The 20,302-nt window shown below is 34.1% G+C and overlaps 1 protein-coding gene across 7 annotated transcripts in view; it reads right to left on the bottom strand.

Annotated features, from left to right (window-relative positions):
- Window positions 1-6,076: 6,076 nt before the first annotated feature.
- The window catches only part of Alg13 (ALG13 UDP-N-acetylglucosaminyltransferase subunit), a 78,207-nt gene continuing 63,981 nt past the window's right edge, over window positions 6,077-20,302 (bottom strand). For all 7 annotated transcript variants that reach the window (XM_046420792.1, XM_058571650.1, XM_058571652.1 and 4 more), the window contains 4 exons: window positions 19,152-19,328; window positions 12,164-12,204; window positions 9,987-10,167; window positions 6,077-7,013 (listed from right to left, as the gene is read on the bottom strand). In XM_046420792.1, the coding sequence (XP_046276748.1) occupies window positions 6,751-7,013; window positions 9,987-10,167; window positions 12,164-12,204; window positions 19,152-19,328 (662 nt within the window). In that variant the 3' untranslated portion in view covers window positions 6,077-6,750. The remainder of the gene's footprint in view (window positions 7,014-9,986; window positions 10,168-12,163; window positions 12,205-19,151; window positions 19,329-20,302) is intronic.

The following is a 20,302-nucleotide window of genomic DNA, read 5'->3' as shown; positions in this document are numbered from 1 at the left end:
TGCCTGCAATCCAAACAACTGGGGAGGCTGAGGCAGGAGGATTCCAAATTTGTGTCCAGCCTAGACAATTTAGCAAGATCGGTCTCAAAAAAGGGGGTTGGGTGGGAGTAGAGGTCTATCTTAGTGGTAAAGCACTACTGAGTTCAATCCGTAGTACGGCACAAAGAAAGGTTCATAGCAGCTTTGTTTATATCAAAACTCTGGGTCCCTCAATAGAATAAAGGATAAGCAAACTACAGGCATATCCATACTAAGTAACGAAAAAAAAAAACATACTATTGGCATGTACATGGATGAACCGCACATGCGCTGTGCTGAAAGAATCCTTATCCAAAAGAGCACATTATTTATAAATTTTAAAAAAGCAGAAATCTATTCTGGGGAAAATGAGAAAAAAAAAATAGTGGTTCCTTGGGTTAGGGTGTAGAAGCAGGAAGTAAATGGAAAGGAGCCATGAAGGGATGTGGGGGATGATGATGTTATCTTGGTAAGGACTTATACTCATAGGTGTATGCTTTGTCACAACTCATGCATTCAACACTGAAGATTTGTGCAAAAAAAAAAAGTCTTTAATAAACACCAAACTGTAGTTAACAATATGCATCATGAAAAATTTAGAAGTGAAATGTACATAGTCTGCAATTTTAAAATTCAAGAATAAGAATTTATGGATATATAAAAAAAGAATAGTAAAATGTTAATTGTAGAATGTAGGTGGTAGATATATGTATGTTTACTGCAAAAGTCTTCCAACTTTTCTGGATGTCTAAATTTTTTTCCATAATAATGTTGGAAAAAAATACGCAGTGAGTAAAGAAAAAGAACTAAGTAACAAAAGCCAAATCCATGCCATGTTTTGAAAAAATCAGGAAGAGGAAAACTTCTTGGATACTTGAGGTTATTTCAGCAGAGCTATATGAATGGAATTTTTTTTTTTTTTACAAGTTCAACTACTAAAGCAAGCAAAGCAACCGAATATTAAATGAATTCTTATTAAGGAAAAAATTTCACTTTGAAGTGGCTGATACATCAGAGCAAGGATTACATCTTAATGCTTTAGTACTCTAGTACTAGGGTAGAATTTTTTCCTAAAATTCTGCAAACAATTTGAAATAACCTGTATTTTATATATAGTAACATCTACAAGAAAGATTTGCTAATTGTGTAAGGAGATTGACCATTCATATAACACTAATAAATTAATCCTAATAACCAATAATATTTGGCAAGAATAGAGCTTAACATTTTATTCACTGGCAGGTTTGAATTCATAAGAACTGATTCCATCAATATGAATATTCAACTTAATATTATAGAAATGCACCTTTCACAAAAGGTCTATTCAGGGGCAAGAACCACCTACCAGGGAAGAACAAGGGTTCAATAGTCAGGGACTTTCCGGTTTTGAAGATCCACTCTGACATTTGTAAAGAAAAAAGTAAACTCAAAAGTGGTAGTGATTTATTAGGAAAACAATTACTGAAATAGTAAAACCTGAAATGTTCACCCACCTCAATTAGTTTCAGCTATAAAAAATATCATGTGTTATTTTTTTTTTTAGAGTGGAAAGTAGAAGCTTTATTAAAGGACAGCAGAAAAAAACTTCTCCCCGAAGAAGAAGAAGGGGACCCAAAAGGCGGAATCCGTGGAAGGGGGAGCTATCATGTGTTATTAAAAGTAGTTTTTAAGCAACTTAGTGAGACCTTGTCTCAAAACAAAACAAAATAACAAAGATAACAACAACCCCCCTCCCCCCAAAAAAACAGGGCTGGGGAAGTAGTTCAGTTCTGGGTACCAGAGGGAGGAAAAAGAAAGTTTTACACATAGCTAGTGAATATTCTTCAAAATTACAGAGTTTTAAAGAACCTATTTCCTATCTTACAGGATCCCCACAAATCCCTTAATGTCTTAGCAAGTTATCTTTTGACCAAATGCAACAGCCTCTCCCCTAAAAGGTGATCAATTTACTGTTTTTCAGGATTCAAGATGCTTCTTAAAACTTGACTACTTACTAACTTCTTAAGCAAACACCTCCTCTCCAGATGGCCAGTTACCAAGAAATTTTATTATGAAAAATTTCAAACACAAAAATAGACAATAGCATAATGAACCCAGGCTTCAATGGTTATTACTCAACAGATGACACACAACTAGCTAATATTCTTTCATCTAAAAACCTCATCCCTAGATTCTTTGAAACAATTCCTAAATCAATCATTCTAAAGCAGTTTTAACCACAAAATGGTTACCTAAACTCAAGGGGATCTTTTCCTGAAGCTACATTTCCCACATGCCCCTGAAAAGTATTACAGGGAAAATTTCCTTTGATAATTGAGCTAGGAGAGTGGACAAGGATTCTAAATCAGCATGCTTCTACTGAGGCTTAATATTATATGTAGGATTGGCAGAGGACAGGTTGTCTTTTGCTATATTAGTTCTCTTAAATTCTTAGCTATTATTATAACTGGAAATAAAATGGACTAAAACAGTCTGAGATTTAGGAAAGTCTAAATGGTAGTTCATGTCCTACCCTCCCCAATGGACTATTGTTATTCATGGAAATTTTATTTGAGTGTCTGGTGTTCACATTTTTTTTAAAACGACCATGATTTGTTTATACAATTTCCAAAGCTAATTAAAAGGTTATGCTTTGATTGTAGGCTCCAAGGAAATAAAAGATGTTTTAAATTCACAAGTCTCAAATTACAACAAAACAGATTCAATATTTTCATCTGCTCTTGATCAAGACATAAAGCCATAATTAGTTCTGAGAATAAATATATACAGCATAAAAATGAATTTCAATACTTTTTCCTTATAATGGAAATTATCCAGCTTTCTACATTTAGTGTTGACAGATTTATATCGGGAAGGGGATAAAAGTAAAGGATCCCAAACAAACCACAGCGCTTTTATATCTCCTGCTCCCAAAAAATCCTAAGAGATGAAATTTGGTTACCAGTAAAGACATATTTTGTAACATCCAGGGAAACTAAAGAAGTAACACTGAAAAAAAAAAAAAAAAAGTAGCCCCTGTTTCTGCTACATACTGATTAAAATGTCAACTTTGCATTTAATTACCAGAAAAGTTACTTGTGTTTTATCTGGCAGCTGCCTCTATTAACTATTGCAGACTTCTGCTGCAGTATAGGTTATTCTCAACCCACAACAGGAGGCCAGAGCTCACTCCTTTATTATTACTTGGAGAAGATGTATTATGATACATGTTATAATTTGAATATGAGGTGTCTCCCAATAGGCTCATGTGATAGACAATGCAGGAATATTCAGAAATGAAATTATTATGAGAGCTGTAGCCTAATCGGTGGATTAATCCATTAGATGGATTAATAATTTCAAAGGCCTCATGTATTAGGTGGTAACAACTATAAGCAGTTTGGGTGTGACTGAAGGAAGCTGTCTCTGGGGGCAAGCCTGTAGGGGTTTTATCTTGTCCCATAGGCTCCTCCCTGTCTCTCTCTCTCTGCTTCCTGGCTACCATGAGGTGAGCAGGATTTTTTCACCATGTCTTTCTGCCATGATGCTCTGCCTCAACTCGGGCCAAGAGTCTGCTGACCATGGACTGAACCTCTAAAGTCATGAGCACAAAATAAACTTGTTTTCCTCTAAAGTTGTTCTTGTCAGGTTTTTGTTCACAGTGAAAAAAGCTAACACAAAACTAAGCAAAGGGAATCATATGGTTTTAAAAACCATAAATACTGTAGATTCATTTGATAACAATTAGGCCAATCTAGTACACATGTTGATTTCAGAGTTAAGATAATAACAGTCATCTAATTAAATTGCATCAAAAATGAAATTTTTTATTTTATTAATTTTTTTTATAAATATGACAGTGGGATGCATTACATTTCACATTAAACCAAGAGACCCTGTGTCTAACAGAAGAAAAAGTAGGCCCTGATCTTCATCATGTCAGATTAGGCCTCAACTTCTTTAATAATAGTCCTATAGTGCAAGAATTAAAATCAAGAGTCAATAAATAGGATGGTTTGAAACTAAAAGTCTCTTTTCAGCAAGAGAACCAATCTGTGAGGTGAACAGAGAGCCTACATCTAGGGAGCAAACTTTTATGCCTCACCTATCAGAGCACTAATCTCTAGGGCATATAAATAACCCAAAACCTTAACAACAAAAACCCAAATAACCCAATCAACAAATGGGCCAAGAACCTGAACAGACACTTCTCAGAAGAGAATATACAATCAATTAACAAATATGAAAAAAATGATCATCATCTCTAGCAATTAGACAAATGCAAATAAAAACTAAGATTTCATCTCACTCCTGTCAGAATAGCAGCTATCATGAAGACAAACAACAGTAAGTGTTGGCAAAAATTTTGGGGAAAAGGCACACTCATACATTGCTGGTGGGACTGCAAATTGGTGCAGCCAATATGGAAACTGTATGGAGATTCCTTGGAAATCTGGGAATGGAACCACCATTTGACCTAGCTATCCCTCTCCTCGGCCTATACCCAAAGGTCTTAAAAACAGCATACTACAGGACACAGCCACATCAATGTTTATAGCAGCACAATTCACAATAGTTAAACTGTGGAACCAACCTACATGCCCTTCAGTAGATGAACCAATAATGAAATTTAAGGCAAGGCAGCCACCTATACCTTTGAAACAAAAACAAACAACTGGAAAGTTAAGGCAGAAGTGCTCTACTCAAAATCAAATACCAGACTCACATTCTCAAGAAAGACTAAAATCTTCTAAAACACCTCTTAGACACTACTTAGTGAACCACTGACAGTTCAAAATATAAGAAATCACTTGCTATACTTCAGAAATGTTAGCACATTGAAAAACGTTGGGGGGAGCATTTGCTCCATGCTCGTATGCTTGACTAAAACCTTTACACAAAACAATTTGTAGACTACACAAATTGAAAACCCACAAGATTAGCAGAGAAGCTTAAACACTAAAACATGCTCAGAGCAGACTGTTGTAAAGATCAGTGCCCTGTCATCCATCTTTCTTTACTAAAGTTGTCACATCTCTACTTTTAGAGCAAGGCCAAAGATCAAGGATACAAAACCAAAAAACTCAACCAATACCATGACTGATATGAAGCAGAAAAATAACTAGTACACTGGCTTATTTGGGATTCAGTAATATCAATCATCATAAGAATAGGACATTGAAGACAGAATCTCTTCTTGGCAATAGATTCCACTCTAGTACTAGTGAAGCACCTCAAGCCCTAATGCCTCAAATGGTTCTTTTTGCCTGAGGTGCAGCTTTACGGGTCAAAGACAGACTGATTCACAAGCAAAAATTAAGATGATGATATTTGTAAATAGGTTTTGTGGCAACCAAAGAAAACTTTAAATATCTGTGAGGTAAGATATACCAAAGCATTTTGGATGAAGTAGCCCTACGAGAAGAATTGATCAATACAGATTTTGTGGCTTTTAGACAGATGGAGGAAAGCAAAAAAGACTGATGAAATGTGTCTCACACAAAGTCAGAGAAAAGCTAGTCTTTGCAAGATAATCTAAAAACAAAAACTGGAAGATATGAAAACTATTAGAAGTACAGGACAATGAGAAAGCAATTCTACATGAAAGTTCCATAGGGGAGTTATAGTTTTTTTGGAGGTTGGGTGGGGGTTTACCAGGGATTGAACACAGGAGCACCTTAAAGCTACATCCCCAGCCATTTTTATTTTGAGACAGGGTCTCATTAAGTTACTTTGGGCCTCACTAAGTTGCTGGGGCTGGCCTTGAACTTGTGTTCTTCCTGTCTCAGCCTCCTTATAAGCATGTACCACACCACACTGAGCTACAGATTTATTTAAAACCAGAAAAACAATTTAAAAATATACATTCCCAAGAGAAAAGAACTAGACAGTATGCACTGCAATGACCTGATATTAAATAACATTTCAAGTGGCCCTGCAACTGCACCCCCCAGCCCAAACTATAATTTCACATTCTTTGCAACTAAATTGCCAGAGGAAAACATGTTGAAACAATCAAATGTCTGGTACACTCTTCACTGTCATGAAAAAGAAAAAAAAAAAAAAACACTCATTTTGGTAATTTTAAATGCTCGTTTTTATTTACTGCTAACTGTGCAAAGGACACCAATTCAATACTGTGCAGTAAAACAGTTACATAAATCCAATATTAAACAATAACATATGAGAGAAATCTAAAGCAGAGCACCATGTGCCTTCAAAACTGATTAACATCACAGAACACAACTCAGATCAGATTAATTCTTAAGAAACCTGAAGAGCTCTCTCATTTAATATTAAGATTTTCAGAAACAAAAACTCTTGGGTTTGCTGTTTTACTTTCTAGAAAGTCGAAATTATTCCAATTTTGAACAGTTTTGTCTGAACCAAGGTATTAATATTAATATGTATGATACTTGTACCAAGGTTAATAGTTTGTATGATTACTCCTTTTATCAATTGGCACCATCAGCTAATACAAAGGTGACAAGCTGGCTGACAGGAAAACATCTGAATACAATGAACTATGCTCAACATGGGGCTAGTTGTACATCCATCTGGATTTCCTTATTCACAGCCCAAAGTAGTATTCCTTTAGAGGAATATTTTAAATCAAAAGATAAAATAATCTTAAAGACAGATACAAGAATGATGACTTTTACCACCTACATCACTTAAACAGTAACATAAAACACTCTTTGAAAACCAAACAACAAAAAAACGGCAGTGCAATATTCTTCATATTGCTGCATCTTACATATTCTGAGGTACATAATGAGAAGCTGAAGAAGGTGAAGCAATATAGCCAACCGGCCCAGGATTTATAGCACCATGAATTTGAGAACCACCATATGCTATACCAACTGGATGCCAGGAGGCAACATAGGAATGATCTGGCACAACAGGAAGGCAGGAATCAAAACCTGGCAAAGGAGGCTGGCCATAGGGATCTGACATTACTGGATAATAGACTGCTCCACGAGGGATAGATCCAGGGTCAATATTCAGAAAAGTACCTGAAACAAAGAATGCATTAGTATGCTTTATATACAAAAATCCACTGCAGCAGAACTCCAGTTATAAATGGTCTTTGTAATTTTATAATGATTTTATTTATTAATTTATTTATTTTTATACAGTGTTAAGAACTGAACCCAGTGCCTAATATGTTCTAGGCAATCACTCTGCCAATGACCTATAGCCCTAGCCCATAAATGGGTGGTATTAGAGGTGAAAAATATATTTAGTATAAGAAAGTTCACAGGAACTGCAGCAGGAGCACGTCAGATATAAACAATAGTGTCTGGGGCTGGGGTTATGGCTCAGTGGTAGCGCCCGCCCTTGCCTAGTATGTGTGAGGTACTAGGTTTGATCCTCAGCATCATATTAAAAAAAAAGGTATCATTTTTTAAAACGACAGCATCTAAAACAAGCTACCAAAAATTTATTCAAAACATTTCAAATAAAAAATTATACATACATTTAAAATGTGTCAAATCTATTCTTTCTGTAGATAGTGTTCTGGGATAATTTAAGTGTCAACAAGCTAAATACATAAACATTCTCTAGCATCCTTCCAGCTCTTATAAGAAGTGGTCATAATTAAATTTCCCAGCAGTTTTCCAGTATAACACGAATCATCCAAATAATCATTTTGTACCAATTTAGCAATGAAAAATGCAGGTGTCTGTACAGTTTGATGTATACTTAAAGGTATAATACTGAAGATCATTCTAAAAGTATCTTCTCATAAATGTTTTTTGGGATCCTAATATTATTTTACAACACTTCTGCTACTACACATCAGTTTCAGTGGAAATAGACAATGCTGCTCTGATCTTGCTACAGTGATTATACCTATGAGATACAAAGGAATCTTTAATTCCTTTGGTTATCTTAGCCTATTCTGTGAAATAAAGATTGCCACTGCCTCATGGTTTACTATAATTAAAAATAACCTTATAAAAGGTACATTGCACAAAAATGCAATGAAGAATGACATTTTTAAATAACTATAGGTCATATCACATCAACACACATAATGATAAGATTCTCTGGGACTAATCATATTTCAAAACCAAAAATGTGCTTTATAAGGGAGAGAAAAAGGAAATTAGCATTCCTAATATACACCAAACAGTATATGAACACATAAGGTGTTTATTAGTTCTTAGAACCCTGACAAGTTGGATATTTCCCATGATACAGAAAATCAGGCTTAGGGAGGTTAGGTAACTTAGAAGAGATCACAGCCACTGAGTAGTAATGCTGGGATGTGAAACACATCTGGTAGGTTAGTTCACATCACTTCTCTACAGAGGTAGAGAAATTATTCTGATTCTGTCCAAGAAGGGTAGTCCAAAGATCCTAAATCCCCCTAAAATGCCTCCTTATCTGTATTATACTCTGAGCTCACACAGCAACTATACTTATGGACTAAAACAGTGGTTCTTAAACTTTTGGGTCTCAGGGACCCCTTATGCTTTTAAAAACTTGAAAACCCCAAACAGCTTTTTTATGTGGACTATAGCTATTGATATTTACAGTATTGGGAATTTAAATGAGAAAATTTTAAATTATATATGAATATGTAAAAATAAACTCATTACATGTTAACAAATAAGTCTGTCTAAAAAATAAGTACTTTCCCCAAAAAAACTTGCCAACAAAAAAAAAAATGTCAGAGTGTCATTGTTCTATACTTGTTCAAATTTCTAATGTATGGCTTAATAGATGACAGCTGGGTTCTCATATGCACTTCTGTATTTAATCTATTGCTATGTTGTCTTAGTTGAAGTATATGAAGAAGTCTGTCCTCACACAGACACATAGGTAGAAAAGAGAAGTCCTTTAATAACAAGACTTCAGGTAATTATAGATATTCTTTGATGCTACACCAAAACTATACTAAGGGGTAGTTTCTCAAAGATCACTGGCAATGTGGACTTTTCATACTGTTACATTAAAATTCATTGTTTTATCTTGCACTTTGGATAGCTCTTTTACAAAATGAGGCATGAGTAACATCATGAGTTAGTAATTGGGAAACTTTTACTTCACATGGTTATATTGGTCTCCCAAATGTGGATGTATTTCATTATACAATTTATGAAACTGCATTCACTAATAACTCCACTTATTAGCAGAGTTGTAATTCCTGGAAAGCTGTTGAGCTTATAATAGCAGACCCAGGTTCTCTAATTTTTATTGGAAAGTTGGAATTTTCTTTGACAACAAATATTACCATGTTGTTTTTTCTTAAGTCATAGTCTGACTTTGTTCATTTGAGAAAATGTTGGGCAGATCAATAAAGTACAAAAAGCCATAATTTGTCTGTCAGCTTTTCAAGTAAAAAGAACATTCCATTAAAAAAATGTTAGCTGGGGGCTGGGTATGTAACTCAGCAGCAGAATGACTGCCCAGCATGTGTGAGGCCCTGAGTTCTATCTCTAGAACCTCCAAAAAAAATAATAAGTTCAGCTAGTAACTCAATAGCACAAGCATCTTTTCCTTACGTGAATCAGCATACTTCGTTCAGTATGCACAGTGTTTTATAAATAGTTCCCATTTTGTCAAAGACTATTAAATACAAAAGCACAAAAAGTTAGTAAAAATAACATCTTTGACCAAAACAAGAGAAAATTAGTACTTTTGTACAAATTGTGTGGCAGTCAGAAGATACTGATCACTAGCAGAATTTGGTGCTAGTTATTTAGTTTGTGATTAGGTGCCAGCAATTTTACCCACTACTGATTTTTGCACCCTGAATGCAAATGTAATGCAATAAGACAAATAAAATCTTAGTATTGCTGTTTTTGGCATCATGAATCCCTTGGAAGGTCCAGGGACCTCAAGGGGTCCACATATCATACTTTCATAACTGCTGGTCTAGGTATATAGCTCCAATGAAACATCTAAAAGATTATAATTAAATTGTACACAATAAAATCCCATTATCTTTCTTGCAGGCAATCCCATTACAGACTCACCATGTGTTGATGCTTCTATGTGTGTACCACTTGCTCGCCCTACCTCACTGTAAAAGTGAGGAGCAGTTTGGTCTACCAGAGAAGGTGGTTCACAATACATTGGATAATTCTCTACATAAAGCTGCTGCTGTTGCATCTGTGGCGCATAGACCATGGAGTGCCAGTAGTTGTGGTGATAGCACTGGAGCAAGAAAGGGCAACAACAAGAAGAAATTTTATTATTCCCTTTTCTTAAAGTATTTTAGTTCATCACTTTAAAAATGTGTCCATTTCCAGGTGGGATAAGATTTGATATTTAGAAAATTTGTTCTCTTCTAGAACTAAGATTTTTGCAGTATCTCTTACCTCATATTTGGACCTACGAATTATAGAAAAGCTTGCTAAGGAAATCAGAGATATACAAAAATCTGAATAAAAAGATTCAGATTATTTTGTAGCATTATTTTAAAAAGCATTAATCATTGAACAACTTAAGTATTTAACAATAAGGTGCTGGGTGAATAAATTATTAGATGTTCATAAAGGAGTACTATACTGCAAAAAAGTCATGCTATTAAATATTTAAACACAAAGATACTCATCTTAAATTAAACAATTACAATTTTATATAGCATAATCTCTATTTTGTAACATAAAATTAGAAAACTAAGGAAATGTTTCAAAATTCACAGTGGTTATAACAGGAAATGTTAGTTTTTTTATACCTCAGTATTTCCCAAATGTATTGTCATGAACATTACTATTTTTGAAAGTATTAAAGCATCTATTCTGCATTTCCTGGTATTCTCATGTTGTAAAAAGCAGGAAAATATTTTTTTCTGAGATACAGTCTCCCTATGTTGCCTAGGCTGCCCTTGAACTCCATGGGCTCAAGTTATCCTTCCACCTCAGCTTGTTCAGTAGCTAAAACACAGGTGTGTATCATTGTGCTCATTGGGAAGAATATTTTTAATGCCTCAGTCTTGTAGGACAGATAACAAGTTTCCACATGTGACCATAAAAAATATAACTAAAGTACAAGTAATTTATCAATTCTTAAAACTACATTTAGGGAAAAATGTCTCAAAGGGGGGAAAACCACTATACCATTCTTAATTTAGATGTATAATATGTATAAAGTTGTAAGGAAATCAGTGATAAAGAATATGAACTATCTGAGTATTATCCAGGAAACTATATATTACTATTGTCTGCCAAATCTTAAGATGTCTTTTCAGAAAAATATGACCTTTCAATAAACACACCATCTTGTTGTATCAGAAATAAAGTGTGTTTTACTATGATTGCTGTATATATATATATATATATATATATATATATATATATATATATATATATGTGACTGTATGACCAGTGTGATTCTGCAATCTGTACAATTAGAAAAATGAGAAATTATACCCCAATGATACAATTGTATGAATTGCCAAGATCATTGTAATGCCATGTGTAGATAATAAAAAAAATAAAGTACATCTGTAAAAAAAATAAATAAATAAAGTGTGTTTCATGGGAAAATGATCCCTAAAGGAATAAAATAAAAAGGAGCTCTCACCTCAAATCAGGGACACCTTCCAGTGATAAGACTTTTATCAGTACCCACCTTTATAACCCAGCAGAGTGGTGAAAACCAGTTTTTGACAAATATGTATGAATATATGAGTGCTTTTAAAAATATTTAAATGTCTGAATTAGTTTTCATATAAAATAAATAGCAAAAATCTTTGAAGTAAGCTGAATAAACAATCCATTTATTTCGAGTATATAACAGTAAATGGTTGGTATATAATGTTCAATGTGAAGACTAATACATGCTGAAGTTGTGCAACTTAAGAGTCCAGTCCCCACTTTCAATTTACAAGTATTTATAATAAAAGAAACTGAACCACTGGGAGGCTAAAGTGGAAAACATGGTTAGTTATCTTCAGTGACTGTCAGAAAACAATAAAAATCTTAGTTCTGTCACAGTGTTTTTGGTTTTTAAAGTTCAAGTATATGATTTTTCAAAACAGATATTTTTTTTAATTTCAAGATAGCCTTTATTTTGTAGCTTTTACTATTTTGTTCCTCATATTTTTATGTTCATTAAGTGCCTACACCGTAAAAATAATATGTTACAGTTACCAAAACAGATATTTTGAATATAGAATTTATCAAAGCAATTTAAACATGACACTTACCTGCAATCCCAGATTGAAATAGTACTGCAAAACTTTTGTATCTAAAATGAAAAAGTTCTAATTTAGTGATAGATTGACATAAGCAATTAGAACTATCATTTAAAAGCTTTTCTCTTTGAGCATTATTAAAGTAGATATAAATGTATTCATTTGTAGTCAACTGTAGTCAATTATAGTCCACACTGACATAACCATCAATTCTATCTCATAATAAGTGAACATTTACCTAAGACCATTTTTCTGGTACAAGGTTTAATTACCAAATACAAATTATATTTCTATTCTTAATATTAAATGTTACAGGAATGCCATTCTGTATTTAAGAAGAAACAAAGTGATAAAATCTCTCCAGACATTATAGTACTTTTATTTCACAAATGAACAAAACTAGATGTATTGAGGAAGAGAGAATGTTAAGCATTCTGTGTGTTTTGCTACAATCCTGGAAACGTAAACATGCTAAATATACTATTCTAGCACTCTAACTATCTCTAAATATATTTTTACTGATTGACCTGACAGATAATTTCAGTTTATCCATAAAATGACATATTATTCAGCATCAGAAAAGAATGAAGTACTGATACATGCTATACAACATGGATAAACCTTGAAAACATTAAAGGAAAAAGCCAGGCACAAAAGACTACATATTGTTATATTACATTTACATGAAATACTATAATAGGCAAAGCTATGGAAACAAAAAGTAGGCAGGGCCAGGAGGAATGGGGAGCAACTACTAATGGGGGCAGAGTATCTTTTGGGGGTTAATAAGAAGTTAGAAGAATGCATGCAGAAAGAATGAATGCAATCATCACACAGAAAAGAGAAGTACAAAACTAGGTGCACAGAGTTCACAGAAGAATCAAAGATTGGAATGAAGTAGAGATGAGATAGTAGAAAGTCATAATTGTCATAGTTAACCCGTTGAACTTCACAGAAACTGAAGAATCACTGAAGGGTTCTGAACTAGGAAGAGATGCAAAGTGATACAGATACCAGATAAGTGAGAAGCTAATTAAATTGTTCAGGGATGAAGTCATAAAGGCATGACCTAGGATGGACACAGTGGATAATTTTTAAAACATACCAGAATAAAGAAAAGATAATTTTTTAATAAATCAGCCAAGGTTAACACACCACACAAAAATCAACCGCATTTTTTATGTATTAGAGGGACAAAATTGGAAAATGAAAGTTTAATCTATTTACAACAACACCAAAACCTTAAATATATAGGACTATTTTTAACAAAAGATGTTATAAAAGATTGCTATATCAAAAAGATTGTTTAGAAACCAAAGAAGGTCTAAATAGATTACTATGATATTATGGTTCATGGATTCAAAGTGGCAATAAAATGGCAATTCTCTCCAAACTGAGTAATCCCAAATTACCAAGTGTTTTAGGGAGGTAGGGAAAGACATGGGGTAAAAACTGTCAGTCAAGGGGCTGGGACTGTGGCTCAGTGGTAGAGTGCTCGCGTAGCACAAGCGGGACCTGGGTTTGATCCTCAGCACCACATAAAAAATAAAGGCATTGTGTTGTGTCCATCTACACCTAAAAAATAAATATTAAAAAAAAACTGTCAGTCAAATGGAAATGCAAATGACTCAGAATACCTAAAAAAGTGTTAGATAACTTACAGGTAATTTATTATAAAAATTGTGTGGTACTAGCATAAGGATTGAAAAATAGATCAATTGTTCAGACACAGACCAGCACTCTAAATAGTCATTTGATTTTTGGCCAAAACCAGTGTGAAACAATGAGGAAGGGAAAATCTTTTTCATAAAGGTACTGCTAGAATACTGAAAAGCCAGCCATAAGGTAAAAAAATAAATAAACTGTCCTCAACCTCCATCTCACACCATAAATAAAAATTAATTTGAGATAATTACAGACCTAAACACAAAACTAAAAGCATAATTTTTAGAGGAAAACATAGCAGAATATCTTGTGGGTGAGCAAAAATATCTTAGGTTAAAGAAAGCAAAGTGGATTTTATTACAATTAAAACTAAGGCTCACCAAAATACACCATGAAGAAAATAGTTAAGCCTAAGAAAGAAGAAAATATTCACAAAACATACCTGACAAAAGACTAGTATTTGGAATATGTAAAGAATTTCTACAATTTAATATAATACAAGTGACAAAAATAAGATACAACAGATCCTTTATATAAGCACATGAAAACAATACTCAAATGGATCTCCACATGCAAAAAGAAATCTATACAAAGACCTTATACTCTTCACAAAAATTGACTCAAAATGGATCAGAAATGTAAATTAAAAACACAAAAGTATAAAACTCCTAGAAGATAACTCCTAGGAGAAAATCTAAATGACCTGATTTGGTGACAACTTTCAGAAACAAATGGCCTGGTTAGGTGATGACTTTTCAGATACAACACCATAAGCATGATCTATAAAAAAGTAATTGATAAAGTGAACTTCATTACAATTTAAAACATCTGTGAAAGATGCCATCAAAAGAAATGAAAAGATAAGCCACAGACTGGAAGAAAAAATATGTGCAAAAAAATATCTGAATAGATGTTATCCAAAATACACAAAATTCTTAAAACTCAACTATAAGAAAACAACCTGATTTAAATATGAGCCAAAGACCTTAAAAAAAACACCACATCAAAGAAGATATACAGATGGCAAAAGTACACCTGAAAAGATGCTCTATATCATATGCTCTAAGGGAAATACAAATTAAAGTAATGAGATGCCATTCCACACCTATTAGAATGGCCAATATCCAGAACACTGGTAACACCAGTGCTGGTATGAATATGAAGCAGTAGGAATTCTCATTAATTGTTGGTGGGAATGCAAAAGGATAGTCACTTTTGGGCTGGGATTGTGGCTCAGCGGTAGAGCGCTCGCCTAGCATGGGCAAGACCCGGGTTCGATCCTCAGCACCACATAAAAATAAAAAAGGCATTGTGTTGTGTTCATATACACCTAAAAAATAAATATTAAAAAAATAGTCACTTTTGGAAGATAGTTTGGCAGTTTCTTACAAAACGAAATATATTTTTACCATCTGACCCAGCAATCATGGTTCTTGGTATTTACTCAAAAGTTGAAAATACTTCCAAACAAAATGTTGCCCTAGGATGTTTAAAGCGGCTTTACTTATTAATTGTCCAAACGTAGAAGCTACCAAGATATCCTTTACAGGGTAAATGGATATATAAACTGTGGTACCTCCAGACAATGGATTATTATTCAGTGTTCAAACAAAATGCGATAAGAAACCATAAAAATACATGGAGGAACCTTCAATACATATCACTGAGTGAAAGAAGGCAATCTGAAAGTGTTACATTCTATATGATCACAATTATATGGCCTTCTGAAAAAAGCAATATTATGAAGACAATAAAACGATCAGTGATTGCCAGAGGTTGGGGGAGGTGGTATGATTACATGGAGCACAGAGGTGTTTTATTAGTTAAAAAACAAAAACAACAAAAAAAAGAGTGTGTGCTGGGAGCAGTGGTGCACGTCTGTAATCTCAGAGGCTCAGGAGGCTGAGACAGGAGGATAGAGAGTTCAAAGCCAGCCTCAGCAAAAGCAAAACAGTAAATAACTCAGTAAGACCCTGTGTCTAAATAAAATACAAAATAGGGCTGGGGAGATGGCTCAGTCAGTAGTCCAGTGACCCGATTTCAATCCCCAGTAACAACAACAACAACAAAACCAACTTATGTGTAATACTGTAATGGAGGAAATGTATTATATATTTGTCCAAACCAACATGTACGACAGCAAGTGTAAACTCTAAAGAAAACTATGAATACATCTTTGAAGGACAATAATGTGTTAATGTAGTTGCAACAATTATAACAAATGTACCAGTCTGGTGTGGGGATGTTGACAATATAGTAGACTACACACAGTTGAAGATAAGAGGTATATGGAAAATTGCTATACCTTCCTCTAAATTATGCTGTAAACAGAAAACTGCTCTACAAAATGGTGTGTTTTATTTTTTAAAGTAGTGAGGAGTGAACTCAGGGGTGTTCTATCACTGAGTTACATTCCTAGTCTTTTTATTATTTTTTTCTTTTAAGACAGGATCTCACTAAGTTGACAATGTTAGTTTCCAACTTGTGATCCTCCTGCCGCTGAGATTACAGATGTGCTCTACCATGGTTGGGTGTGGAGGTTGGGGGTGGGATTAAAGTGTCCTCATTAATCACCACAATACTTAAGATAAAAGCAATGACAGCACTGATGTTTGTGAGGATAAGAAATTCTTGTGCTAGTGGGAGTTCAAAATAGTACAGCTTTGGCAAAATGTTTGGCAATTTCTTATAAAAGTAAACACAAATTTCTATGACCCAGCAATTCCACTGCTAGGTATTTGTTCAAAGGAAATGAAAACATTTATTCACAAAGACTTGAGCAAGAAAGTCTTTGTCAGTCTTTATTTGTAACAGCTTTAAACTGGAAATAGCCCAGATGTAAATCAACAGGAAAATGGATGAACTTTGGAATACTGATACAATGAACTATTAATCAGCAATAAAAGAAAATGGACTATCAATATATGCAGCATGGATAAATATCAAAAACATTATGCTGAGTTTAAGAAGCTTTCTATAAATACTATATACTGTATTGATGGAATTTTAAAACGTACAAAACTAATCTATGGCAGAAAAAAATCAGAACAGTGGCCGACTCTGGGGAAAAATAGGGAGGGGCCCCAAGAAAGACATAAGAAAACACAGTGGGATGGTAATTTTTTGAGGGGGACACTGGAGCTTGAACCCACAGGTGATTTACCACTCAGTCACATCCCCAGAATTTTAGTTATTTTTTTAATAGGGTCTTGCTAAATTGCTGAGATTGGTCTTGAATGTCCAATCCCCCTGCCTCAGCCTCTCGAGTCACTGGGATAACAGGTGTGTGTCACCATGCCCAGATTAATGATAATGTTTAATACCTTGAATGGGATTTAGGTAACACAGGTGCATGCATTGTTTTGATTATAATCGATGCATAACTGTACATATTTATGAGGTATAACATGATATCCCATGTTGACACATGTATACATTACATAATGATCTAATCAGCATATTAAGCATATTCATCATCACAAACGTTTAACATTTCTTTGTGGTGAAACATTCAAAATATTTTCTTCTAGTTATTTTGAAATATACATTATTAACTATAGTAACCCTACTATGCAAATGGAATACCAGACATATTCCTCATATCTAACTAAAATTTTGTACCCACTGACCAATCTTTACCCCATCCTCCTCTCTCCTCTACCCTTCCCAGCCTCCAATAATCACTCTTCTACTCAGTACTTCCATAAGATCAGTTTAAAATTCCAAATGAGTGAGATCAGGTGATATTTGTGTGCCTAACTTATTTCACTGAACATAATGTCCTCCAGGTTCATCCATGTTGCTACAAATGACAGGGTTTTATCCTTTCTACAGGTGAACAGCATTCCATTTTGGAAATTTATACCACATGTTCTTTACCTATTCTGGGAAGGTCTATTGATATCTATATATTTTTTTTCAATTCATAAAGATAAGATGGAGGGTTGGGGTTGGAGCTTAGTGATAGAGTGTTTGCCAGGCATGTGTGAGGCACTGGGTTTTATTTTCAGCACTGCATAAAAATAACTAAAATAAATGTTTGTCAACAACTAAAAAATTTTTTAAAAAGTAAGATGGATTAATCAATTGACAGGGAGATAAATGGAGGGCAAGATGAACAAACATGTGACAAAGCTAGATAAACATTAAAGACAGAATCTTGATGATGAATATATTACTACACATTTGAAAATTCAACTACAAAAGCTGGGATGTGACTTAGTGGTAAGAGTGCTTGTCTGGCATGTCTGAGACCCTGGGTTTGATCCCCACCACTCTAAAAATAAAAAAAAAAAAAAACTCTAATGTATGCTTGAATATTTTCATAATAATATGCTGGAAAATGAAAATCAGCATTATGTGGTGACTTCTTGGACACAGAGGGGGAAGAAGGGAGAGAGAATATAGAAATCAGGGTTTAGATATTGGGTAAATTAGATGGAAATTTAAGAAAATAAGAAGAATCAATATTTTGTGTGGCCTGGAATAAGAAAGGGAGATAAGATGAGGAATTTTATCATGGACATTTAAGTTTGAAATGGAAGTCTAAAAAGCTACAGGAAATACCTTGAGAGCAGCTAGAAAACAAGCTAACTGAAACTTTTGAGACCAATGCACAATTTGGGAATCACTACATAGACACAATGAAGTTTTAAGGTAGGGGAAAAAAAAAACAGAATCGAGTTGGAGACAATTTTGATGATTGCCTTAAGGGCTAGGGAAAAACTCACAACAGAGTAGATAAGCAGCTAGAAAAATCAAGAGAATGCTAAGCCAAAAATATAAGCAAGCTGCAAATGACCAACAACTATAATTCTCCGGCAACTATAATTCTCTTGAGTAAATACTGACAAATGGAGAGGTAACAAAAAACTTCCCATGGAAAATTACTCTTTAGAAACAGGAACACATAGCTGAAATCCAAGGCAGATCAGACCCTTAAGAGCCCTATTCAAAATTCAGTTGCACTCAAGATTGCAATAATTTCGTAAGTTTATGCAAAGGAAAAATTCTGATACCAACTCCTGCTTTTCAAGAAAAATAATTGAGAAAAGCAAAGCTTCTCATTTGAGAAACTTCAGGATAGACAGGTTGTTACTAAAACAAACAAACAAACAAAAAACATCATGAGTTGTTGAAATGAACTACCCATTTATTATACAGAAGATATTCTCAGCTTTTAATTTACAATTGATCCTTTCCCTAGTCAATTACCCAGCATTATGGTCTCAAGTCAATTTCCATTTGGTTCCCCACCTCATAGGTCAACCAAAGATAGCTCTTAAAAAATTGCTCAGACATAAATAAACTTATACAAGTCTCAAAATCTACTTACCTTGAGGCAGATCACTGCCACTTGGATCACAGGAATAGGGTGGAGGTGGAGGTGGAGGTGGTAAGTTTGAAGCCTCCCCCATTTCAAGAGCAGAAGCAGGAAGTGGTAGTGGTGGTGGTGGGAGAGAGGACCCAGCAGCAGGAACAGAATGGTACGGATAGGATGGTGCTGCAATCACTAACAAAACAAAGTGTCAGTGCACAAGAGTAACATCTTAAAAGCAATAGTTCATCTTCTGGGCTTTCTTATTTCCTGAATATGATCAAAGAATTCTTAACTCATAGTTTGACTTAAAAACAAAAAGCTGGAAGGTTACTTAGCTTTATATCCAACACAAATTTAAACATGTTTTCAGCAATCTGTCAGTCAAAATTACAAGATATAGAAGTTCAGAAGAGACAGATTAAACAGCACAGATTAGAGATTTCAGAGTTTTCAGTTATGTCTGAAGAATTCTACTGGTAAGCATCTGAGGAATATAGGTAACTACAGCTTACCACATTTTAATCTCTAAGGAGGGACAAAAATCTAAAACAAAGCAGGATATATGCAATATTTTATCCTTTCAACATTTCATGCTTGTTAAAACAGCTTAAAAACAATGCTCATTTATGACAATTTTTGATATGTGAAATGAAAATATAATGCTTAAATATTCATCCTCTATTATGATAAAGGAAAAATTATGGTTCCAACATAGCAAAAACATACATACACATGTATAATATGCCAAATTAAATTTGTTCATTTTTTGATAAATGATCAATTAAACTAATTATTTTTGCCAAATTGGGAAATTCAAGTACCAAATTTCATTGCTGTATTACTGGCACTATCATTTTAGCCCTAAGAGTATAGAAAGTTTCATTGCATCATTCAATAAAGGATTGAATATTTGGGTTCAAGTAGCCTGAGGTTAGTATAGGGACAATTTATGCAAGTTTATTATTTTGGTAATTTAGCAAGAACTAATCCATACTGTTTTCATTCAGTGACAAATACTAGTAACATACTCATCTGTACTTTTTACAAAGCTACAGGCTAATAGTAATAAGAGATTGTGTCTTAGGATGATCTAAAAGTTGATGAAACAATTTTGGGGGGTGATAAAACAATTCTGTCTTCATTGTGGTGGCAGTTATACAACTTTA

The sequence above is a fragment of the Marmota monax genome, unplaced genomic scaffold (assembly GCF_021218885.2).
Source record: "Marmota monax isolate L192 unplaced genomic scaffold, Marmota_monax_Labrador192_F-V1.1 WCK01_AAM20220418_F8-fsc00050, whole genome shotgun sequence".
NCBI lineage: Eukaryota > Metazoa > Chordata > Mammalia > Rodentia > Sciuridae > Marmota > Marmota monax.
Note: the sequence above shows the minus strand (reverse complement) of the source record. Positions and strands in the feature narration are given on the sequence as shown.